A 27,072-nucleotide genomic window follows, 5' to 3' on the forward strand; every position below is an offset into this window, starting at 1 on the left:
AAAGTGAGTAAAACTAAAACTGACTTGAAGTCTGCAGGTCTCTCTGTCCAGGTTTGTTTGACAAAGCTATTGATTGACCTGTCACCTTGATATTTTAACTGAAGCATGCACACACATGCACATACAAACCTATCCTGTATCAATGCGCACACACATTTACATCCACACTAAAATATGCATTAATATACAGCAGCAGGAAGGCTCCCAAGAATGTGCAGTCACAATGAAAAGAAGAAAGCCGAAGTACTGCATACATAATGCATGTACAAACGCATAAACTGTTGCTTTTTTTGTTCACTCCCTCACACCTACACACACACACATGCACGCACACGCACACACACACACACACACACACACACACACACACACACACACACACACACACACACACACACACACACACACACAGAGACAGGCTTTTGTATCTGTTTACCTCAGGATTGTATGGGCATGTCAGATCTGCTCCTTCCCACTCATGGAGGAGAGGCCAGCCTCATCCTCTCCTCTTTCTGTTCGAGCCTCGACCTCTCCACGTTTTCACACAGCTGTATTTCTCGTCATTAATTACTGGAGATAAGAGAGATAATTTAATGCAAATGTTGTTCCGTTGTATAGTGAAACATTCAGAGGATGAAAACATAATTTAAATGTTTTAATTGAATTGTTTCCATTGAGAAAATTCAGAAAATGGATTTATAAGAAAGCTCTCAGATTTTCAAAAAGAGTAACAGAGAAGCATATACATATTAAAAGACAATGCTGTGATATTGACTGTGTTGATGATCCACAACACCAGGTCACTAGTCCTGTTTTATTTTCTGACGGTTTCCTTGTTTTGTGTCTCGTCCAGGTTTGAAAAGGAGTCAGCACAGCCTCTGGATCAGTCAACCACAACAGTGATGCCTTCCAACAAATACTCTGCTGCTATCATGGATAGCAGCAACAACATGACAGCCACAGTGAGTCACACACACACACACACACACACACACACACAAACACAGAGGTTCGTCCTCTTCCCATTGTGAATATGGAAAAATAGAGTTAAAGCTGTTTACAAAAAACACATTCCCTCCCATTAACACCCACATACACACACAAACACACTTACACAAAACACACAACTACTCCCTGAACTTTTCTCTGAGCCAGCTGTTGTTTTAAAGGAGTGTGTGTGTCGATGCCAAGGCAGATGCCCGGACAAGAGTGCCAGCATGTTATATGGGCCTAATTGAGAATGCATGTTGGCTGTGATGTGTGTGCATGTGCCACACACATGCACACACACGCACGCACACGCACACACACACACACACCCACAGCTGCATCTACGCAAAGAGGATATGTGGTATAGATAGAAGGATGGAGGCAGTAAATGACGGAGGGAGGAAAGAAGGAAGAAGGCACAAAAAATCATTTATGGAAAGGTTGAAGACAATAGCACAAATACACACACGCATATGCACGCTCCCCTCTTGTCAGATTCACAACCTTGTATGGGACATTTTCTGAAAACTCAGTTTTCTCAAGACGTGTTGGCTGACATCAGGAATGGTGGAGTCAATGGAAACTCACTTTTTGATGGAGGGTTAGTAAATCGATTGTAGCGGTGTCACGGATCAGATCAAAACAACAAAGAAAGCAAATATAACTTTTACAGATCCGTGATCAAGTTTTTTTTGCCGCCGATACTAATTGCCCACTATTGATGATTCACATTGCCAGATACAGAATTATTTGTTGTTTGACTATTGCAGTTGGTCTACAGGGCACCAGATTTAGTAAAAAATTGCGGCGTACCCAAAAATTGTTTCAACCGCTCAAAAATTTTCTTTATAAAAACACACAATTCAAATGATAAGGAAATATTTATTGTATATATATTCATGATTAAAGTAGTCATTAGTAGGTTTAATGATGTATCATAAGCTGCTTAAAGTGTAAACCGGTCATTATTCTGTCTCTAATATCTATTTATGTACTTCTGGATTTATTCAAGTTTCTCACCAACATTACATTTTAGGAGGTTTCATTTGAACCCATTATAACGTTAACATTTCCCTTCGCCCAATACTCATTTTCACCTGAACACATCACAATGTAGCTGAACAGACTGTTCCTCCGTTAGCGATGCAGCCAACGTCTTGTCAATTTAAACACGGATCAGTTGTTAACAATGTAACATTATTAGAGATTGGCGACTATAAAAGCATAAATGTCAATGTCCTGATTGCATATTTTACTGAATATTGCACTGTGATGGTTAACCCTAACCATCACGAAACAATGGTCCATTACACTACTAATATATTGTAATTTGTATATTATTATAGTATAGTATCATATTTATTGATGTTGATGTGTATGCTGCACAAATGGGAATCGTCAACTGTATTTGTTCTTACTGTTCTGAGTGGTTGCTTGATTTGTGAGCCCCCACAGCGCTACACTGGGGGATTTTTTTCCGAGGCAGTTTTTAGGCCGACACAGATAAAACTTGCGGGGAGCTGACACACTCGGGAAGACGTTCTGAAAGATGGCTGAAAAAGGCTTATTTCGGTGACCTGTAGTGAATTAGTGTCAAGTATTATTATAATTATGCCACCTTCATTTCCTGCTTCACGTTACCGGCACGCTAGCTTGAACGCCAAGCATATCGTGTGCACGACTTCCCATCTTGTGTCCACGAGCTCACAAGTTCCATTTGAAGGCAGCAACACAGAAACTTTCACAATCTGTACACACACCTTTACTCTCTGTTTCACATGTACCATGCACACACACACTTTCACCCTCATGCTTTCATAACTTGTGTACACACACACTTACAACCACAGGCACACACACGCACTTATAAGGCTCCTGTCATACGTTACTGCTGGTTCCTCTTTTTCAGTCTCATATATCACTCCGTCTGAGAGGGACACTTCCTTCTCTCCGCCATCTGCCTTCCTTTTCTTTCCTTCTCTCTTTTCTCTCCATCTGTCCTCTTTTTTTCTAACCATCACAACTGTAATTCCTCTCCTCTGTGTTAACCGGTTTCTATCTTCACACGTGTTATATGAGGACTCTCCGGAGGTATTCATTTCAAGTTTAGACAGATTGACGGCAGGCGGGTAAACTTTAATTTTTTCACCGAACATGGAGGAGAAATCCTAAAAGAGTAACTAACACCCAAACCGCTTTTTTTCAGCTGAAAAATAACGATTATGGATATCAAGTGTCTTGCTGATGGATTCAGGTCTTACACTTAACATTTAAGTGCAACGCTAATTAATTCTACCTATAATGTTGCGTAGTGACTGCCCTGTACTGGTTGAAACCTTGCTATTTTAATTTTTTTTTGTGCTATAAACAGATTTAGAGCCAAGTGATAAATATGACGGCAGCTTTGTCAACAACAAAAAAACTTACCGGCTCGCTCCTATGAAACCAATGTCTCTAGGAAGGAAGCGTGCATTTACACTCGATGCTGCCAGCTCACCTAGCACCACCTAGCTAGCTCACTTTACAGCTCAGCCGAGAAGGACGGCAGTAATATTTTACATCTCAGAAGCATGAGCCTCTCGTCCACGAGTAGATACACGTTTTCAGTAGAAAGAAAGTAGTTCCTACATGAAACTGCTCACAAGAAGGTCTGTGGATTGTAGCATTTATTTTGGTGCTTCGAGCAGCACAAGGCGAATGCCTCATAGTCCCATTATATTCATTATATCAGAGAGAAGGATGACATTTCTACAGACAACACTTGGCAGACACCAAAACAGTCTGGATTGATAAATAGCACAGGTAAGAGGAGAAATATGGATTTTAGATTTTGGGGTTAACTGTCGCTTTCAAGAAAACAAACTTCTGCACAAATTTCACTGTAAAAAAATAAGTAAGAAAAGTTAACGTTGTGCATCTTGGAGTTGTGTAACTGGCTGGAAGTATTGAGGAGGACGGGAGATGCTGGGCTTCATTCCACTCTCAATTTTGCAAGCTTGCATTGTTGAGGTTGAGAGCATCACAAACAAGTCAAATAAACGTAATTCCTTTCTTTGCCAACAAAAGATTACACTCTCAGAGCCATAAAAGTGTACTTGACACCGCGTTTTGGGGCAGTCCTGTCCAAATGCTAGCCGTGTGCCATTTCTAGTCATTTAGGCGTCGCTAAGGTGTTTTGACAGCCCGTCGTCGGAGCGCCGCGGGGCAGACTGTTTCTCGGTGTGGAATGTGTGTGTGACGTTGGTTGGTGAAATCTGCACAATGCAAGAATCAACATACTGCTTTACCAAACACACACAGAGCCACGGAGCGTGCAGGATGCATCAGACACATGTTCCTCACACTTGACACTGTAGTCGTAGTAAAAGTTGAAGTCGCAGTATTTATACTATAAAAGGGAGTTAAGAGGGAGGCAGAGGCGGGAGATGAGGGTCATTTGTGGTACTTTAATGCTTCATTGGGCATGTTCATGTCTGCCAACAGCTTAGAGCATGAGGAGTGATGGATACCCAGGAAGGCAGGTTAATCGAGGATAATGATGATGATAATTGTCACACAGCCACCTGGCTCACATCAAATCCCATTATCGGTGCAGGTCTTAAACTAGAGGATTTATAAAGAGCAGTTAACCATTTCACACAACTCTGATTTAACTGATGCTTTCACCCAGAGAAAGGAGAGGATACATTCTTCAAAGACGGGGGATGTGTAGACCAGTATTTTTCAACCTTTTTTGAGCCGCGGCACATTTTCTACAATAAAAAAATCCCGCGGCACACCAACAACCCAAAAAGTTACAGAATGTCACATTGTAGCATAATACAGCATATATGGTTAGGTAATTAGTGCGCTACCTACTGGCATGGAAGTGTATTCAGTGTTTCCCCTAGGTTTACAGCTTTAGGGGGGGAGCGACTGACAGACGGACATACTACATCGTAGTACCACAGTACTACAAAGTAATACAGTACTAGTGACTCCATCTGTGCTTTTATAAATAATAGAATAAAAAACATTGCAAACACTTTCAATTAAACCAGATTCCTCCATCAGACAAAAACAAATGTGTTATCACTTTGTTAGAATAAATAAATAAAGTTATATCCGTGCAAAAAATAACTAATATTTAGTTATTACTAAATAGCTTATTGTGGAAAACAAGCCATTTTTTGCAAAACAGAATGATTGCAGATATGTGATCAGGTTGTATCAGTATTAGTGGCTGCAGTGAGCTGCTTTCCTCTACAACTCTTTTTAAAACGAGGTTGTAGATTTGATACGGTCGTTCTCAATTCATGTTCAATGTTGAGAGACGCAACAGCAGGAAAGACCTCACAGAGATCTCATAAAGATCGGCTTTTGGCGAAATGATAAGAATCGGCAAGTCGTACATGCGCAAGCGTGACCTATTAACGGCGTACGGTAAAATCAGCATTTCCTCTTGCGCCCCACCTGTAATACGCCCCAGTTTGATAAATACTGACTTAAAGGAAACATAGTGTTCATTTATTTTAATGACGACCACAAAGTGAGCAGGCTTTGTCACTGCAGTATGTTTTTCAGGCTTTTGTAAGAATATTTCCAGAGCCTCTCGATATGCGAAGACCTGCAAATACATGAACTGTTGGGCTTTAAAAGTGAGACCTCATAGCCTAAAATAGTGATAGGTTCAGCAGCAAATCCCATTGTAAAAAGCATGCAACATATTTTTCCTCGCTCTCTGTAGCTCTCTCTGTCCGCTGTGTCTCACCTGTGTGCATCGCATCGGGGCAGAACTCCGTTGTGCGTGACACAGAGAGCAGAGAAGAGTTGTAAACGCGACCCAGAAATGACATGCTGTCATGTAGATACGATCAATAAAATACGGCCGTTTAGTTTGTTTATAAGCAGAACAAGGTGTAGACCTGTTCTATAGAAAATGACTAGGCCAGCCACTATATTACAGGCTCAGACGCTCAACAATGGAAAATTATTTGCGGCAGCTAAATAATATTTTTTCGGACCAATTAACTGAAATTGGAAATTTTCTCATGGCACACCTGATGATCTCTCACGGCACAGTGGTTGACAATCACTGGTGTAGACAACCAAAAGATGTCAAGAAACAAACTTATCCTTGCATGTTTCGGTCATGTTTTTTAGCTTTTACTCTAAGAAGTAGCTGCAAAGCTGCCGTCTCTGCTTCTTTTCTCTGTGAATTTACAGAAGTTTTCCACCCCTCATCTTATTCTGAAGCAGACCTAGTTGGAGCAGATAAAATAAAGCTTTATGTGAGAAATAGTTGCTCCAGTTCTTTGCTAATCCCTAAATGACAGAGAGTTCCTCAGTACTTTTTAGAAATGTGTTAAAGCCGTTGTTCTTCTTCCACATGAGCTACAATGTTGGCTGCATTTAAATGAACAGTTTGGCATTTTGGGAAATGTTTCTTTGCTTTCTTGCCGAGACTTAGAAGAGAAGATCCATTCCACTGTCATGTTTGTATGTTACATGTGTTGTCTGTTGGGACTGAACAAAAAACTTAAGTTTCAAAACTAAATTGAGTTTCACAATATTTTATTTCGTAATCATTGAAATTGTGTGTTCTTATACACCACTATAGAAAGGGATAACATTTAGAATTTTTGACAGATTACACTTGACTTTGGGAGGGTTGAAATAATTTTTCGTGATCATTTAAAGTTTGGGCAGAGACTTGGGCAGAATGTCAAACATCTTTATTTACGTTCCTGATTAATCATTATATGCCCGAGTCAAAACATCGCTTGAAGCACTTTTCCACCTGGAGCCAACAACGAAGAGCTAAGTTTCTGTGGAGGTTTACTCTCATCTTTGTGTCTTGGCTTTCTCTCTGCTGCAGCTGGAGTACCCACTTTCACTGGATTGTCATTGGTTGGATTAAATGTCTTCAAGGGGCGATGCTTTAGAACAAATTAGAAATTTGAGACAGTCACAAAGAGAAATGACCAAACCAATACAAGTTGAATGTTGTGTTGGAGCAAAATGTTAATTTTAAAGGTCAACTTTAAAGGTAAACTTAATAGCAAGCTCATGCGTTAAGCAACTATTATTTTTGGAAAAGTTACAAACGGTTTCCCTGGATGTTTGCTCTCCCAAGTTGCCCTGCAGAGGCATTTTTCTGTCAACAAGAGAAGTCCCGACTGGGAAACTGCCCTGTGTAACTATATAAATGAGAAACAGGAAGCTGCTCAATTGAGCTCAAAGGTCTCCCCTTTTTTTTATGTTTCAATGTATTCGTCAATTTCAGAGGAGTGTGGCAGCCAAGGCCACTAACCTACAGTTGTGCTGCAGGGACTCCAGTTTTCCTCCAGCTGCGATCTTTCATCCATGACTGTTAAATATCAGAGAGGTCATGGAGGTCAGTTTACTTTATGCCCATTTTCATTTCACACAGTGCAGTTAAGAACAGACTGAGTCAACCTTTTTCAGATATAAGGCTCAGGTACTTTTATACACTGAAAAGCTGCCTCAATTAAAGCAAAATGTGAAGATTGTGTGAAGCTGAATGAATGAATGGGCTGAAAGCAACACAGACTGCACCGGTTTTCACCGGAATGGTTTATTTTTTTCTACAAATGAAAATCTTATTATAAAACTAAACATTGTGAGCTACATCTGGCCTGAAAATCACTGCCTACCATTCAAACCAATAGACGTGAACACTCTGCAGCTCCAGTATGTATAATTGTCTGGGCAGATAGACGGATTACGACTCTACACAGTAGTCAATACAGGATACACATCTGCGATGGCTTCTTCAAACAGCTGTTCCTATTCTGTTCCTTCTCAGGAATTCTGTTCCTTCTCAGCCTGAAGTGCTGCACTACCTTCTTTCATCACTCGTTCCTCCCAAACTGTCGTCCTGCTCGCTCTGCAGTCACTCCTCACCTCCAGAACCCAGAAAAGACTCTCACCTCCCTCTTTTGCTGTCAATCAACAAGGTGCTACATGGTTTTCTGTCCCAAAATAATTATTCTCATATGTTTTTGGTGACCCTGCTGACTTTTTGTCAGTCTCGCTCCCTCCTCTCGTTGCTGCCAGTGGTTCTCACTCTCAACCATCTGGAGCACACACTTTATGCACAGGTTCACTGGGTTCCTTTATTACTGGGGAGATTTGGCATCGCTCACACCACATGCATTCCCTGTTTTACAACATTTTACAATGTTTAACAATCACAAACAGCCTCAGATTCACTTTAAGGATTTTCCTTAAAAAGTCAGCACAATCTCCATTTGTTGAACAGCTACTTCGTCTCCCCTTCTCTTCCTCCCTCTCTGCTTTAACATCTTTGGCTCTTTTGCACTAAATCAACATTATTTGTAATTCAAAGACCTAAAATCCTGTTTGATATTTATCGTTTTTACAGTTACAACTGTAACCGTTTAATGTGACCACCCACAACATAACTTGTTGATTTCTGAGATAACATTTTTTTTATCTGTTACAAGTTCTTATTTTTTCACGGTAAAGAAATGTTTTGTGTTAACGTCAAAGCCTACAGGCAGCGATTATGAACACCCCAGTGGTAAAAACTATTCAACTTATTAAAAAGTAGCATGTGTTTTCTGCTTCTCTCACATTCTACTCACTGTTGCCTTACTTGTCTGCACGATATAAAGCAAGGCAAATTTCAATAACAAGGCGATTCAAAGTGCTTCACATAAAACCATTAAAAGCATCAAAACATAATGCAGAAGAAAACAATAAAACAAGATTTAAAAACAATTAAGGACATTAATTTTAAAACATTAAAAAACAGTCAAAAAGCAAAAAATAGAATAAAAGTTGCAGTGCAGTTAAAGAAATAAAATGCAGTAGTGCGATGCAGAAATTGATATCCTTGAATCTGGTTCAATTAAAGGCAACAGCAAACAGAAAAGTCTTCAATCTGGACTTAAAGGAGTTGAGGGTCTCAGCACACCTGCAGCTTTCAGGAACCTTGTTCCAGATAAGTGGAGTTGAAAAGCTGAACGCTGCTTCTCCGTGTTTAGCTCTGACTCTTGGAACAGAAAGTAGACCCGTCCCAGACGATATAAGTCCTGTACCTCTAAAGAAACAGCACGAGCATGGCTAGAAGGACATAACTCAAGCATGTCTTTTTTTTTGCAGTAACACAGTTATGGAAGAAATCATAAGAAAAGAAGAAAAGCAAGATTAATTTATTTGATGATTTATTTGCCAAAAGTAGGAAAACAATAGAATCTATAAATCCCAAAAATGTTCAAGCGCCAATAAGTGTTACCAATATTGTACAAAAAGTAGGCAATACATTTTGAACTATGTACATTTGTACAGCCTCTATTGTCTTGTTTTCTTCCGATGATGATGTCTGTTGGTATTTATTTTTTTACAGCTGCTGGCTGTGATAAATGGTGTAGCTATGATGATTTATTTAAAGAACACCAGCAGGTTTTGGGGTCTGGAAAGTCAACAGTACTAGTAATAGTTTCCAACCCGTATAATGTATTAATCTAGATGTTTTGCTACCAGTACATCCTGAGTCTTCTCTTTCACACATGCACATAGCTGCAGAAGCACACACACACACACACACACACACACACACATATTCAGACACACGTGTATCTAAATCTTCCTCGCTGTTTGAGTAGGGGGACAGCGGGGATTAGCTGTATCAGTGCTTTTAAGTTTATCAAGCACAAGTCCAAACAGGAGCGGCGCTCACCGCTGTCGAGGTGAGAGATGAAGTGATGCAGAGAAAAACAGGAACAAAACGCTTTTCTCCTCACCTGTGCTGATCTCTCTCTCGAAACAGATGACTCACTGGTGGCTAATGCCTCTCAGAGATCCCTCATTTGCTGTGTTATTCTTCTGCAGTCTCTGCAGTGTTTGAGTTGAGTCAGATGGTTAACCTCAGGTTGACATGCGGGCACGCCTGATAGTCTCTGACATGTCAATTGTCCAAAATATATTGGCTCCATTGCAGCGTTTGTGTTTGATTTTCAACCCTTTTTCTGTAACTTCTGTTAGGGGGTAGCAAGAATGTGCTTCATTAATGTAAACAACGCCACAGGGGGAAGGGAGTGTTTGGCTCCATGTTGCAAAAGACATTCTTGCCCCAGAGCTTTAATGCTTAAATAATTTGTCCTATCAGCAGCGGCTTTGTTTTAATCTATTTTGTTTGGTCAACAAAAAACGATTTCAGTGCCTGTGATGTTGGTTGCAAGACGTCGCTTGAACAAAATGTCATTACGCCGGTACGCGATGAGTTTGTCATTTCAATTGTGGTGTGAGGATTAGAAGATCAGCACTTCGAGCCATGATTCAACAGGTTGCACACATAGCTCAGCGTCATGCTTGTGGAACTACAGGGATGTCATGTGACCGTTTCACAGCATGTATCATACCTGTGCAGCCAGAGGCTCAGGGCCCTGTTTCTCGTACCTGGCTTACTGAGTTAGCGGGCTAATTGTCAGGATAAGATGACGTAGGTCTGGCTTTTCGGTTTCTCGAAGCAAGCTTAGATAAATCACCATAGGAACACAGCCAAAAATTTAAACCTGCTCACGGGCAGGCTTACTGAAATTCACTGGATAAGCTGGCCACTCCCACTGGACAAAAAAGGCAGCTCCCTTCCTCATTGATGAAGGAGCGATATTAGTTATATTAGTTTTATAGAGAGAGAGTTCTTCCAGATCGCCAGGATCCATCCTTTACATTATCATGACTTACTGTACGCGGCGATATAGATTTTGCCAACAAGGAATAATTTATTTGCGAGAGCTTCTCGAGCCGCGGACATTGATCACCACAGGCGCAGCCGATCGGCCGTCTGACAGACACAGACTATCAGCCGCTGCATGCTGCGCTGTTCTTAAGTTTATTTAGCTCTTAAGAAACTTATGGATGTGTTGAAAGCACTCATAATTATATGACAGTGTTATTAGTACACCATGCATATCATTATTGTAGAACATGATTAAGGTGATCGTGATAAGAATACAGAGAATCACACACAATTTATTTTCATTGCTTCAATTGATTGAATTTCTGATTATGAATAACACATACATACTGATCCGCCCATACACATATTCAAACTCCTAGTTATATGGTAATCTACACATACATGTATACACATATATAGTACATAATTCATACGTGCATACAGTACATATATCCTCATAAGTATATATTTATACGTAAATATGATCTGATTGATTTGCTTGATGAAGCACTTCAAATTTGCCGATACATTTTCCCAACACTGACGCATTTAACTTGTCTGATATATTTGCGACGCTTATGTCTCGCAGCGGGGCGATGTTAAAGTTGCATTCACGGCAACAATGTTGCAAAAACGTTGGGATATTCGCAACGCGTTTGCTGTGAATGACTACGGTATTGACTTCCTCATATGCGTTCATAATCCTCTCCTGCTTCTCAGCAGAGAAATAAAAAGAGGTTCCTCTGAGTTTATTTGCCATTGTACTGTTAGAACATTGTGGTGTCAGTGCTCGATTATTATCCCTTCTGAAGAGGAGTGGGCGCGCTCATTTATCCAGATGACTGACGTCTGGCTAGAATTAACGAGACCGTTTCAGCGCGGATCAGCCGTGAAGAAACCCAGATAGCCTGATGTCAATCATCTCGCTAATTTAAGATGGAGATTAGGACATTTGCTTGACTTTGTTTAGCCAGGTACGAGAAACAGGGCCCTGGTGTGTACTCGAATGTGCTGTAGACGTAATGCATCCTGACAGTCTTTGGGGATGTTGAGCGATGACGTCAGCCAGCACATCACACATACTGTCGTCTTCATCCTATCTGTGGGTGGGTTGGCAGGTGAAGGCTATGTGGAGGTTTCTGAGTATTTCTGTATTCTTTGTTAGCGTCTATATTGTAGTTATTAGTTATAATAGGCTTCATGTAAAATAATAAATTCAGTGGAAATTGATGATAGTGATCATGTCTGTCTGGGTCAAATTGATCATTATAAGCTGAAGAATATTATAACCATCTAATTGACATAGCATATTAGGGCTGCAACTAACGATTATTTCAATAATTGATTAATCGGTTGATTATTTTTTCGATAAATCGATGAATCGGATAAAAAAATCAAAAAAAAATCAATAAAGCGTTCATTTCCAACCCTTTATTCAAAAACAGAAGTGACAGTGCAAAACATCTTCAGAAAGTGCACAAACTGGTTGCTCCTTGAACATCCCTGAGCTGTTAATTAAAACAATAAAATGGACTAACACTAAAAACATACACATGTATACTTTACATCTGCCAAATGTGAGCCCTTTTTCCTGTAATTGATCCCTCCAGAGGCTGCATTTACATACCCTGCTTTATCAATATGTATGAAATACTGGGACAGAGGGAAGCTGTACTGCTCCATATAGAGCATGCTCTTCCTTAAACTCTTTCATTCTGGGTCTCTTATGACCACGACGTCACGTTGTTGGCTAAGCCCAACTACGTGATTTGCTTCATTCTACTTTGAGTAAAAAAAACAAAAACCTGCAGCCAGATCCGCCGGTGTACCGGTTTAACGTTAACGAGTGACAGCGTGAACTGAACCAGACGGCATGTTTCATCACGTTACGTTTTTTTACAAGCAAGACTGAACTGTAACGGAACATAACGTAACTTTAACGACAATACACAACCCAAACACGTTAGCTAACGTGATAGCAAGCTGACTAGTAGCTTCCATTAAAAACAAGTTTGAGGAACATGAAGACGCCGATTGGCCAAGACTCGTCAAAGATCTTCTATTTTTGAGAAGATCACGACCTCAGCTTTTCTCGTGTCTCACTCCAATCTCAGAAACGCTGGCCGGCCAGTTGCTCTGCTCCGCTCTTTTTTTTTTCTCCGCGACTTATTGCCCGGTGTAATAATCGCGCGACACAACGAATCGATAATGAAATTCGTTGCCAACACTTTTGATAATCGACTTTTATCGATTTTATCGATTCGTTGTTGCAGCCCTATAGCATATTAATAAAAGTTATTAAATAGAAAGCATCCCTTTTACAGGCTCGCTGCCAATTTCTTTGCCTTTTCTAAGGGCTCGCTTAGGATGTGGCTTTGCCGTGTTTTGGCAGCTCTGTGTCACTGCATGCAGGTGAACGGCCAGTTGAAGATTGGCAGAGTTTTATTATGTGACCAGGAAGTTTCAGCTTGCTTCAACCACAGGTGCTTTCCCTCTGCGCAATTCTTTGTCATTGAGAGAACATTATTTTCCTTTTCCCGTCATGATTTCAATGTGCACTCCAGCATCAGGTAGCCAGCCAGAAAGCAGTCTGGGTATCGTGGGAGTAAAATAAAGTTAAAAAAAAACAACTGAAAAAAAACGATTGAATGACGACGAAACATGACGACACACATTTAATGCTTCATTTGAAAACTTCAAAAGAAAGCCTTGAATGTAAAAAAATAAAATAAAAGGGCATTTGGTACAGCCTTATATTCAACTTGGTTCCCTGATAAATCTTTATTTTTTTGTCAGTTTAAATATTAAAATACTCATGAACCTCGGCAAGCGTTCCTGTTAATTAGATGTATCAGATGTTTCTTTTAACCAAAATTAACCCAGAATCCAGAAGTTAGATCATTTAAGTGTTCCCAACAGCATCTTCCCAACAGTATACAGTGTATACAAAACTTAAAGCGTGGTATTGGGATGTGTTCTTCACATCTTTGCCTTACTTTAATGTCTTTCTCTTCCTCACTTCAATCAGAGAATTAATAAATGTAATAAACTGAGCACCTTTTCAGTAAAAGTCAATCAGGTTAAAGTCTATGAGTCACCTTCCATCGGTCTCTATCCTCAGGCGCCGGTTATGGCACAAATCATAAGAAAAGAAGAAAAGCAAGATTAATATATTTGATGATTTATTTGACATTTGTAATATTTGTAATAAACTGAGCACCTTTTCAGTAAAAGTCAATCAGGTTAAAGTCTATGAGTCACCTTCCATCCGTTTCTATCCTCAGGCGCCGGTGAACGGAGACATGCCTCCAGCTAAAAGCCTATCAGAGAATGACAGTGGCGAACTGACCAATGAGAACAGCCCTCTGACCGCTGCTGAACCGCCCTCCCCCTTCAGCCCCAAGCAGAACGGAGACGCCGCCTCACCTCAAGGTAAAACACACACACACACACACACACACACACACACAGTGATGCATTTTTTATGTGGTTTCTGTCACACAGCATATTGTTTTGAAATGCCTAAACACATTATGACACTAACATTTTGATATTTTAAGCTATAGTAATATTTGAAAGGTCCCATAGTTTTCTGTAATTTACGAGAAAGTAACTGATATTAACTGTGATTTAGAAGTTTACTGGAAAGGGCAATATATACATTAAAATGTACTTTTGTAGCCCTTGTATGAAGCAATTTCATATGTCTCTACTCAAAATGTATTTCTGGAGAAGTGACTGTCCTGCTACTTGCACAACATTTTCTTTTGAAAATATTAAAAAAATATTAAATTACTTTTCGAGCCATCTGTCGAATCTTCTGTTGATCTCCTGCTTTTTCTCTTCTCAGATGGTAACCAAGGTTCAGGGGGAAGTAGGAAGAGGAGCAGGAAGAAGGAGGAGGAGGAGGAGGAAACTACCTGGGAGTCCGACAGCGAGGTATGACCCCAGGCATCCAAACTTTAATTTACTGAAGCTTCTTTTGTAAGATGTGAGATGTAATCCTCTGAGTGGGTGTTTTGTGTGTGTTTACAGGACAAGACTTCAGGAGCGTCTCAGTTGGGTTTGAGACAGACACCTCGACCCAGAACCATCTTTCAGGCCGGTCTGATCCCGCACACACACAACAAGCCTCGCCGACCGAACCGAAAACAAGAGCCCAGGATGTTACTGGTAAGCACACATCATGCATTTTTCTTACCCCATGTTAAACCACATGCTATTTTCCATCTCCAAATGCTGTGGTGTTTATTTTAAAATATATTTTAGTCAACTAATATCCTTCATTTTTTGTGTTTCCTTATTTGATTTGATTTTTTCAGGCCTAAATCTGATTCACCAAACATCAAAATAATCTAAATCAGATCCTTGCCCCTTGGCCAGTGTAAACATGTTCTTTTGACCCTCAATGCTTACTGTAGTTTCCGGTGCAACAGTTTTGCAATGCAGTGGAACAGCTGAGTCAGTTCAGCTATTTATTTTTTTACTCCCAAAAGTGAAAGCAATTTTCCAAAACAATTCTGCAAAAGTAGATGCAAATTGGTGTTTTTTTGTCCCTTCATCTACTGTTGACGATGACACAGAAAAAAGAGTGCCAGAAACTTTTTCCCCAAGCTGGAACAAGATGATATCCCTTTGCTGTGGTTGTTTTCTCTGCCATTACATTTTATTTATTTTGGTTCTCTAGTGTTGCAGAGGCAAATAGATGGCATGAAAGCTGCTCTACTTTGTCTACACAGACATTTAAACTTACTTCATCGACACACAACCAAATGTCTGGTATTTCTTTACAGGATTTTCATTTCATTTCATTACAATTAATATACATGGACTTGAAAACTGCAGGGTTTCCCTAACATTCACTGTCATCCTTAAATTGACTTGACTGATATCCTGGCTAGATAGCAGCTATCAGAGCATAGAGTTGGAAGCAGGGACCAAAATCCTCACCAAAATCAGTGTATTACCTACAATAGAAGGCGGTCAGCAGGCCCCCAGTTTGGAGAAACAGACAGAGTACAAGCAATATTTTCACCGCTTCACCTTGCTGTCAGACAGCCATTACTGACTGGGAACTGAAACCTATTCTCTCTTCAAAGCCACATACTCCATTGACAAAAACAGTAACTCTAACTCTGGCTTCAGCTTTGCTCTTCCACTGGTACTCCTGTCTGTTTCTTCAAACTTGAGGCATGCTGACCGCCATCTACTATGGGTAATACACTTACGATGGATAAATATCTCATACAACCCCACTTCAAAACATCTCTCCCATTAACATTGGTATGAAGGAGGGATGATGACATCTGAAAAGAAAAATAGCTTATTTTTCTCTCTCTCACACATTCCATTGAGTCCAATTAACCTCCATCTTTATCTGCATCTCTGTCTCTCTCCATCAGTGTGGCGGTGGGGGTGGCCCTCGGGTGGCTGTGGTTGCGTTCGGCGGGGTCCCAGAGGCCCCCCTTCCCGAGCTGATAGAACAAGACTCCAAGGACTCGGCCCAGAGCATCAGCACCTCGTCCAGCTCTGAGGTCCAGCCAGAGTACAATGTAAGATGAATGTTTGGAGGAGGAAGGATGGAGGGTCACGAATCAGATAGCAGGACTTTCTTGTTTACACTGCAAGGTTAATTTAGATACAATAAAAGTCTAGAATTTAAATCACAGAAATGTACCTTGAAATGAAGGTGGCAAGAATATGTCGACAATCGACAACCTTATCACAATTGTTTAACACTAAATTACTGAACAGTACAACCAAAATAATTTCCCTATTTTCAAGAAATATAGCCCTACAAGGTAACAAAACACCAAACCAAATTTCATTCTCAAATGTAATTATTTAAAGTCTATTTAAATATGTATCAGTTACTTTTCCAAATCTACATTAAATTAGATCCACCACACATCACTTATTAAAAAAAGCTGGTTCCCTGTTACTTCCAATATTTGTATTCTTCTGAAACGGGAGCAAATGCCAGGAGTTGAGTTTTCATTAAAACAACATTACGACTGTTGTGTCAACTGCATGCTAAATTAATCAGAGCACACATGGCCAAATTTCTCCTAATTTACCATATGACTGGTTGCTGACAAACAATGTGGCATTTCAGTGCTCATCTACAGGAAAAGGCACCGAGAGTTGCATTACATCACTTCCAGCAAACTTCCTGGAGAGGACAAAACAGCATCTCTGATCTGTTTTAACTGATTACTCTCTGGTCCAGCTAAAAACATAAAAACACTGATTCCATCAGCATGTTAGCGTGACGTTTGTATGTAACCAGTACCAACAACGCCATCTTCACTTCACCTCAGTCTTCCGCTCCATGAACATAAGCGATGGCAATTGGGGTGTTTTGATCTATTATCCTCGCTTGTCCCCGACTCTGGCGGTTTAAAGTAGAGATAGCAAGTTTATTGCGTTTGGGGTGATAATTTTTATCATTTAGCAGTGGTGCTAAACACTGGAGCCATGGAAGCGATACATTGCATGATACTAACAATCTCTCTTTAAAGGCAGATTTGTTTTTAAGCACTCTTGGAAAAAGGTTAAGGATGTGCAAAGGAAAAGAAATAGAGAGAGACAGCTGTATCGATGCATGAGAGGCAGCTTATTTAAAAAAGGGGAAGTGAAGGTTTGGCAGTGATAGAATGAGGAGAGTAACTCCCTTCACAGACTACTGAACCTCCCCCACCTGGCCTTGTGTTAGTGCAGGTGGCCACAAAAAAACACACACACACACACACTCACCCAGTCTGGCTGTGTTTGCTCTGTATCAATAGTTTAATTCTAGTCATGAGGACCACCAGTCTGCAAAGCAGGGCATGTGTATATGTGTGTGTGTGTGTGTGTGTGTGTGTGTGTGTGTGTGTGTGTGTGTGTGTGTGTGTGTGTGTGTGTGTGTGTGTGGTGCATACTCACACAGCTCTACATATCTCAGGTCTGCGTGCACGGAATCTCAAGGTATACTTTTTTTTATGCACGCTGATACGTCTCATTGTGTTGCCGTGTGTGTTTTCACTTGACCCAGGCTGAAGTCAGTGGAGCGTAGAAACCTTTCAAAGCCTAATGGGTTTTTCTCTCTTCAGTTGAAAGATCACATAACCTTAGCTCAACTGGGATTTGTTTGCAAGCATAGAAATCCCACCTGCTCAAAACCTAGCACACATAATTTGCAAAATAAAGAAAGAAAAATGGGTCAATTGTGGTTTTATTTGGGATGTTTGATGTCTTCTTTAAATTACAAAAGCTAACAGCCGAAATAAAGGAAATGCACCTGAGCAAATCAGACTACAAAGTGTTTTCATACAGGTGTCAAACACGATTATGTTATGATGCTTTAAAGATATGCACATTTAATCTTGATACATTTCCGTTTTATTGATCCATCCAGCGCAAACTCTGGTTTATGTCTGTTTCAAAATGGTCAATACAGGATTTGTTTCTTTACTTAAATGTCAGCTAAACCTTCTCCTCTACACATATCTCTCTGTCCTTTCTCCAACAAAACATTTGGTTTTGTAATTTAGTACAGTGAAGAGGAGGATTTTATCTAAATCTTTCATTTTGATATTCCATCTATATTATCGTCCTTTCTCTGAGGAAACTGTTTTTTTGCACAATTTGTGTTTGTTACTCTGTTCTCTTCCTGACACATTAACTCCTTTCATCCTTGCCCCCTTTGCTCTTTTCCTTTATCTTTAACACTATTAAACTAGTCTTGAAGATGCAATAAGTTATTTTCTATCTTCTATTCTAGTATTCTTTTAGCTCCCAAAATATGAACATCGTTTTCCTTTTTCTTTAGTTTCCCCTTTCTCCTCTTCTTCCAAGATTATAAAGGTTGTTAGGAATTGGCCAACTAAAATGTCCAGGGAGGTTTTTACTTTTTACAGATATCTTCACAGCCCTCCTTCAAACAAATTTCTCTTTCCATTATCTTCATTCTTCCTCTCTTCTGCCACCGACTGTCTCTTATTAGTAAAGTGGTACAGGTACAATATCGTAACATGATCCATCTACACTCTGCCTCCTCCATCCAGGACAATAAGGGTTTTAGCATTGGCGAGCTGGTGTGGGGAAAGATCAAGGGCTTTTCTTGGTGGCCCGGCATCGTGGTGACGTGGCGCGCCACTGGCAAACGGCAGGCCAACAACGGCATGAGGTGGCTGCAGTGGTTTGGAGATGGAAAGTTCTCTGAGGTGAGGAGGGAAGAAGCACATCAGACAGACTGAAGGAGGGAGGGAGAGGAACATCGTATAATAGTTGCACACATTGCACATTGTTCGATGCCACATTTTCTTTTCCTTCCAGGTTTCTGCAGACAAACTAGACTCTATCATTGCCTTCCCCAAGTTCTTCAGCCAGGCTTCCTACACCAAACTGGCCTCCTATCGCAGGGCTATCTTCCAAGCACTGGAGGTAAGCGTAGATGTGGATTAGGTGCCACGTTTTGAAATTAACCACCTTTATTCAGTGCAGGTGTCTCCAATTATACATTGGCTGTGTGTGTGTGTGTGTGTGTGTGTGTGTGGGGGGGGGGGCGGGGGGGGGAGGGGGTCAGTGGCTAGCTAATCTGATGTCTGCTGTAAAAAATATGCGGGTGTGGTTTCTCTGGTCAGAACACCAGTTCACTGGAAGTGTGCGTGTGCGTGTGTGTGTGTGTGTGTGTGTGTGTGTGTGTGTGTGTGTGTGTGTGTGTGTGTGTGTGTGTGTGTGTGCATGTGTGTGTGTGTGTGTACCAACCAGATGCCAAGTAAAATAAACTAAATGTTATTACAGACAACAGTTTTTTTGCACACTACATTACAATGATGTAAAAAATTAGTTGTTAAATATTTCGATATTTTAGTTGGACGGGGCGTGACTGCTTAACGCGGTCGAACGTGGACTCCTCAGTCGTTAATTAAAGCAGAATGAGCCGAACTCGAAACGTCAAAACCGTAGTCCGCAAAGCAATCGGTGACGTCACGTGACCACGTGGACTTTATTTATACAGTCTGTGTTTCTACATTTATTTTGGTTTCGATCCCGTTCAGAGAAAAAGTTTCCATCTCTTTATCACAGATGGCCAGTGTCCGGGCGGAGAATAAGTTTCCTCCCTGCGAGTCGGACATTCCAGAAGATCAGGTCAAACCCATGCTGGACTGGGCCAACGGCGGCTTCCTGCCCAAAGGGGAGGAGGGACTCAAACCTACAAACACTGCCGGTGAGCAAGGCAGCAGCACCAAACCAGTCGCACACTGTTCATCACAAAACAAACTGCCATTCAGTGAGGAAATTACTGTAAAGTCGGAGTGCTCCTCTGTCTCCCCGCAGACAGTAACCCTCTGGACCACCAGGTCCTCGATGTTTCCCTGCCAGAGTATTTCCCCAGCGCCAAGCGGCCCAGAGTCAGCCTTTGTAAGAGCAAGGCCGCCCCGGAGGAGTCCTACAGCAGAGGTACATTTTCTCACTGCTGCGTATAGGTTACGGAAGTTTTTTATCATTTGGCATATTATTTTCTTTCATTTTTTTGGGAACTTAAACCTTTTTGTTTTCCTGCTTTTTGTCTGTTTAAGGTTTAAATGGGGATTAAAATGCTAAATTTGGAATTTGTTTTGTGGTCCAGATTAGCTTATGTTTCTTACGTTATTATTTTTGCATCAGATATATTGGGCTGAGTGTACTTTTGTGTTGAGAATGGTATTCATTTGAGGTTGGCTGCACATTGAAACAAAAACCTGCGTTTAAAGGGCTTAAGACTAAAAGAGGCCCATATTAATATGTGTTGGAGACATCCCAATATGAAAATGTGTTTGTCTTTTCATACTTCATAACATTGTCCTTCTTTTCCTCTCAGAACAAATGGTGAATGAAGTTCTGAAAAATAAAAGAAGTATAGAAGGTAAAGACACACTCTTTCACACTGTGTGTTTCTGTGTGAATAGATTTGTGAATTATTAATCGTGTTGTTTAATTTTTTACAGAGTTCTGTCTCTCTTGTGGAAAGATGAGAGCAGCAACCTTCCACCCACTGTTTGAAGGAGGCCTGTGCCAAACATGCAAGGTAGAGCAACAAAACAATTTACTATTTTCCACAATCAGTAGCTTAACACATTGAATTATTAAGTGTGACGTTTTCATGAGTTCCTGAAGGTGGCGCTTTCTGCTCAGCCATGTTGGTAATGTTTGCGTTGCATTCAGGGGTCCTTGTCAATCAACTTTTTTCAAGGCAAACATGTTGACTTGTCATATCAGGAAAAAGTATGATGGCTGCATTTCATCTCAGTGCTCCAGTCCCAAGGCTCTGGCACTGGGACACCGACTATAAATGAAATAGTCATTTTTAAGGTTTTGAGATAATTGCACATTGAGCATGCAGTAGTTGCACTTGAAAATGTCAAAAACGTCCCCCGAGATCCACAAACTGAAGCCTTCGAAATGATCCTGTAGCTGAATCCACACAACACAAACTGCACATTATAACCTTCATGAATGGAGGCTCTATTGCAGGAATATTGTATTATACTGCATCATTTTAAAGTACACTTTATTAACTGGCAACTGAGTGCATGTTTGAAGATTATTTAATTTAAATTGTTGCAGATGTGCTTCAATGTCAGTGTGGCAGTGTCTACAGCCAGATGTATTAATGCGATTTATTTCTGTGTGTGTGTGTTCAGGACGTGTACCTGGAGATGTCCTACATGTACGACGATGACGGTTACCAGTCCTACTGCACCGTCTGCTGCGGAGGTCGAGAGGTTCTGCTCTGCGGGAACGCCAACTGCTGCAGGTCAGAGACACACACACACACACACACACACAATACATGACCTACTATCTTCCCCACCAATGTGTCTGTCTGTCCGTTCACCTCCTCTCTTCTCTTCTTTCCAGGTGCTTCTGTGTGGACTGTCTGGACATCCTGGTGGATCCCGGAGCGTCTAACAACGCTCGCTATCTGGACCCGTGGCGATGCTACATGTGCCAGCCAATGCTGCAGTACGGCGCCCTGAAGCGACGCCACGACTGGAGCCTCAAGCTGCAGATTTTCTTCACCAGTGACAGTAAACAGGAGTTTGTGAGTCCCTTTGTATTTTATTTTTTTCACGTATGTTTGGCAAAAGTAGAATTTTTGTATACAACTCTATATTTTTCTTTATCTGTAAATATTTCTGTGTATATTCTATATCATTGTTTCCCAACTAAGATAAATCAATATGATGGACAAGATTTAATAAGACTTATTGTAACTTCTTTTATGTTTTATGTCTTCTTCTTACCACATTTCTGAAATACTGCAAACTGAAATTAATTTAAGTGAAATTCAGTCTTGACCAAAAGCCAGACTTGCAAGGACAAACTAGGTGAGGTTATATCAGAAGCAAACAGGAAGTCAACTAAATACAAACTTGAACAACCTAATGCAAAAGAAACTAACCTTTTATGACTTTCAAAGTTATAATGTAACAATCCAGTTTGAATGTAATAAGCAGAGCATATCATCAGCTTTCCAGAAATGAAGATAAGAACATGTTTTAGTAATAATAAATAATTACCTAACTTATGAAAAGATTATCTTTAACACATTAGCTGCCCAGATAAAAATGAGCCTCAAGTAGAATCTGTCTTAATTTTTCCCTACTAGGAGAAACAAAAGATTTTCCCAGCAGTCCCTGCAGAGCAGAGGCGACCAATCAGAGTCCTCTCCCTGTTTGACGGCATTGCCACTGGTGAGGACGAGTGTGTGGATGACAAGAAACAGACAGTGAATGAATGTATTTGCACTGATGTCTTGACCATTTGGTGTTTAATTCACCTGAAACACAGCAGGTCATAACACAAACTGTGTCTGTGCTTCCAGGCTACCTGGTTTTAAGGGACCTGGGTTTTAAGGTGGACCAGTACGTAGCATCAGAGGTGTGCGAGGACTCCATCTCTGTGGGTGTTGTCCGACATGAAGGAAAGATACAGTACGTCCATGATGTCAGGAACATCTCCAAGAAAAACGTAAGAAATAAATAGTTTCAAGTGTCAGGAATATCAAGAACATACCTGTTGAAATGATGGAGTGGATCTACTTACTGGCAGTTTTAAGCTCCCCAAGAAATGTTATTTAAAACATGACCGAGACACGCCCTTAGAAATCCATCGCCAGCAAAACCATTGTTTGACTATGGTACTTATACTTATAGGATGATATGTATTTCATGTGGTGGCCTAGCTTAAACTCCTCTCTTGCGCCGCACATTGCATTTAGCTGGCAGTTTTTAGAGGCGCATAAAAGTTATTATTCTCAACTTTCAGTGCTCGTTACTTGACCCAGACGGCCAATCGTTTAAACAAGAAGCGATCTGTTTCGATGTAAAAATAAATGTCTTTATTCTTGTAAAACTAAATATGTGTTTAGATAAGTTCAACCGGTAATATCATGACATCCATCCATCAATCAAAAACAAAATAAAAAAAGTCCTCCGTTTTGTGCCCATCACCCTCCTCAAAGCCGCAAACCGGGACTTCAAACGTTCGCTCCGTGGGGCCGTTAATGGCTCTGGACACGCCGCTAGCTATTCGCTCCAATAACCACTTGCTTCCTCCGCATGTCGGCAGCAGTAGAATTATATAAAATGCAGAATTGAACTGCACAACAGCTATTAGCAAGGCCAGTCACGCTTGTTATCCGTTATCCATGTTTAAAGGGTGCGTTGTTACTGCTAAGAATCAAGCAGCAAACGCGGGTGTCTGCATCATTGTTTTCAAACTTCTACGGCTCCGCCCGTCCACACTATGAGGTAACTCCAGAGTTTTCAAACTTACCCGGCTTTCAGTAGCGTTTGGAAACTCCTTCTCGGGACAAAGAGCAGCTTCAGCCTTCTCAAATCCCCTTAGGGAGCCTTTCATTTGTTCGTGACACGAACGAGAGAGAGTGACTGTGTGTGCGTGTGTGTGTGTGTGTGTGTGTGTGTGTGTGTGTGTGTGTGTCACTCCTTCATTTCTTTTTCTTTCACTTCATCTCTTTCATTCCTTTCATTCTGCTCTTGTTAAATGAGGCATTTGTGCGAGAGGGTGAAAGAGAACAAAATGTGCCCAGTTTAGATGGGGGCTGAAATTAGCACCCTTGTGCCTGTTGCTGGTTAAATTAATACTTCATTTGGAGCTAAGTCAGTTAATTGATTTGTCAATCAACGTTTATGGAATTATCATTTAAGTAATTTAAAGTTCAAATGAACAAATATCAGCCTGGTTTGAGCATCTTATGCTAATCACGAGCACATTGACTATTGTTATGATTGTGGTTTGGTAATGGTGCTGTAAAGTGATGGTTATGGTAACAACATACAGTATATAATCATGCAAGACTGGGATATATGTTTGCTAGCAATTAGCACGAGAGACCAGACGCCTAATTGAAAGGGTAACAGCTACTCTTCACTAACACTCCTCTTTCCACAGTCTGCAGAGTCAGTTGCTTAGCTTATAACACAATATGTAGAATTATAATACTTTGCTCTAAAATACGGTACCAAAATTTGGACCTGAATGCACTAATAACAACCTTCTCAATGGTTTTCTGCTGGAAAAAGTAGTTTGAGGGTTAAATTAAGAGTATTAGTTGTGTTCATGGTACATTGTAAGTAAAGTTGCAGAAGATGTATGAAAGTTTGAGAATATTGTACAAAGTGAGTTCTACTTTAGTTCCGTTGTTGTTTTGTTGTTTTATTCATGCAGTAGATGTAACTTCCTCAGTCTAACACTTGGTGGTGCTGTTGTCTCTCTCAGCTTCTCGACTGGGGTCCATTTGACCTGGTGATCGGAGGAAGTCCCTGCAACGACCTGTCAATCGTCAATCCTGCCAGGAAAGGTCTCTATGGTTGGTACCGGCCATTGGAAGTCACGTCAGGGACTTTGTTTCAGTCATATTATATATAGTTACATATGTATAGTTTGAGCAGTGAATGGCTGTGGTCGTTAATCTCTGGTTTATAGTCATTTTAGTTTAACTATTATGAGTTGAGGTGAATGTCTTTAGTTTTTTAGCTTGTCTAAATACCCAATGATTTTATTTGTATGACAAAAAATGGCCAATCTCAAATATACTTAGTGTTTCATGTTTAAAGGGTTATCTGGAGTGGCCACTGGGAGGTGCCAAAATTTAATTAGGAAGAAGTTCAGTCTGTACTGACGTGCTTTGTTCCCCCAGAAGGCACAGGGAGGCTGTTCTTCGAGTTTTACCGTCTGCTGAGCGAGGCCAAACCCAAAGAAGGAGAGGACAGGCCGTTTTTCTGGATGTTTGAGAACGTTGTCGCCATGGGCGTCAATGACAAGAGGGACATCTCACGATTCCTAGAGGTGAGTTTTATGGACTGTCGAGTGTAAACAGCTGCAGAATATCAAAAACATAAACCAAAGACATCCGCGAAGGAAACATAGTCCATACATTTTTCTATGTGTAGCGGAAGAAGTAGTTCGAGACCTCAACCTGAAATCTAATTTTAGACCTAACCGTGAGGGATATGGACTGGATATGGCTATGACAAAGCAATATCATATCACAATTTTTTTTTAGGTAGGAACACGATCCACGATCTTATCATTATTCTTGTTCATGTTTGTTTTTAAGACTAATTTGCAAGTTACTGAACAGAGAACCAGACTAATTTCCCTATTTAAAGAAATAGAGCCCTACAAGGGAACAAAACATCACACCAAACATCATTCTCATTCTCAAATGTAACACTAAAAAGTCTGTTTAAAGTTTCTTTGGATATTTATTTAAGTGTATTTACTTTTACAAATGAATTCAATACACCACAAGGTATTTATTTTAAAAGATAATATGTCACTTTTGAAACCAGCAAGATAGCAATTTTATTTTGATATAGCAGCGGAGCTAATCCTTTAGCAGCAGAAATACTGAAGCCATCGAGCCACAGCTGATGTGCACTGTAGCACGAGACTAATGATCTCTATGTAAAGGCCGAGTGTGGAGACATTTTCAGCATTCACAAACTAATATTGACAAACACCTCTCTAACCTTCTGTTGTATGGTGTAAACCAGAGTGATTTGCCCTTTGAGACACTGGATTTAAAAACAGGAAAGTGCCTATGAATCATTTTAGGTGCTGTATATTTCTGATTATCATGAGTTTAATTGAGTAATCAATGTGTGTCTTTGTGTTTCTTTTTTTTGTTGCAGTGTAACCCTGTGATGATTGATGCTATTGAGGTGTCTGCTGCTCACCGTGCCCGATACTTCTGGGGAAACCTGCCGGGCATGAACAGGTAGGGAAACAACTCGTCACCATCATCTCAGTTCCAATTTCTCAAAGAAAAAACATTGGTAACTTTATAGTGGTGAATAATATGTTGCCACGCATATTCAACGTATCAATTAGTGATATGACAGAAAGATATTGACAGTTAAAAGTAATCTTTCAAGCAAAAATGACAGAAAATCCATTATACCATATTAAATTGAATATCTTTGGGTTTTGAACTGACAAAACATGACCTTTGAAGACATCACCTTTGAGAAACTGGGATGGACATTTAAAACTATTTTTAGTTAGTCTAGAAAATAATTGTCAGGCAAATTGATAATGAAAATAATTGTTATTTGCAGCCATGTTACATCACAGTATCTACTGTAAGGCTAAAATAGTTACTGTAATCTACAAAAAATAGATGTTTTGTGTGGGTTTTGCTTATGATATATATATATATATATATATATACACACATATATGTATTATATTATATAAAGTGTGAATACTCCTCACCGTTTCAGGCCTCTGTGTGCCTCTGGGATGGATAAGCTGGAGCTGCAGGACTGTCTGGATCACGGCAGAGTTGCAAAGGTTTGATAAAAACAAAATACAAAACAAAGTCACAGTTTACACTTTTAAAATGTGGTCTCTTCTTTCACCGTGTATTTTTTGTTTCGTAGTTTGGGAAGGTGCGTACCATCACTACCCGCTCCAACTCCATCAAACAAGGGAAGGACCAACACTTTCCTGTCATAATGAACGGGAAAGAGGACATACTTTGGTGCACTGAGCTGGAGAGGTTAGCTGGAACCACACACACACACGCGTGCATGCACGCACGCACGCACACGCACACACGCAGTGATTTGAATGAGAATGTCCATTCCAGTCCTATCCTTTTACCATGGTCATACTGATTAAGCACCATTGTGACATTGATTGTAATAGTGGTTGTGTATTTCTTCCCCTGCAGGATCTTTGGCTTCCCTGTCCACTACACAGACGTGTCTAACATGGGTCGCGGTGCCAGACAGAAGCTCCTGGGCCGGTCCTGGAGCGTCCCCGTCATCAGGCATCTGTTTGCACCACTGAAAGACTACTTCGCCTGTGAATAG

General features: G+C 40.5%; 1 protein-coding gene across 1 annotated transcript; it reads left to right on the forward strand.

The window, feature by feature from the left end:
* Positions 1-887: 887 nt before the first annotated feature.
* dnmt3bb.1 (DNA (cytosine-5-)-methyltransferase 3 beta, duplicate b.1) lies at positions 888-27,072 on the forward strand (the record flags this gene model as incomplete). Its single annotated transcript, XM_079226295.1, has 21 exons — positions 888-962; positions 13,984-14,131; positions 14,550-14,638; positions 14,735-14,872; positions 16,102-16,251; positions 18,748-18,906; positions 19,019-19,126; positions 19,772-19,913; positions 20,024-20,146; positions 20,547-20,591; positions 20,674-20,753; positions 21,370-21,482; positions 21,587-21,770; positions 22,338-22,422; positions 22,554-22,699; positions 24,470-24,560; positions 24,891-25,039; positions 25,888-25,973; positions 26,479-26,548; positions 26,638-26,756; positions 26,931-27,072. Exons 1-21 carry the CDS (start codon positions 903-905, stop codon positions 27,070-27,072), a joined length of 2,427 nt encoding a protein of 808 aa, XP_079082421.1. The 5' UTR covers positions 888-902.

The sequence above is a fragment of the Taurulus bubalis genome, assembly GCF_910589615.1.
Source record: "Taurulus bubalis genome assembly, chromosome: 11".
Classification (NCBI taxonomy): domain Eukaryota; kingdom Metazoa; phylum Chordata; class Actinopteri; order Perciformes; family Cottidae; genus Taurulus; species Taurulus bubalis.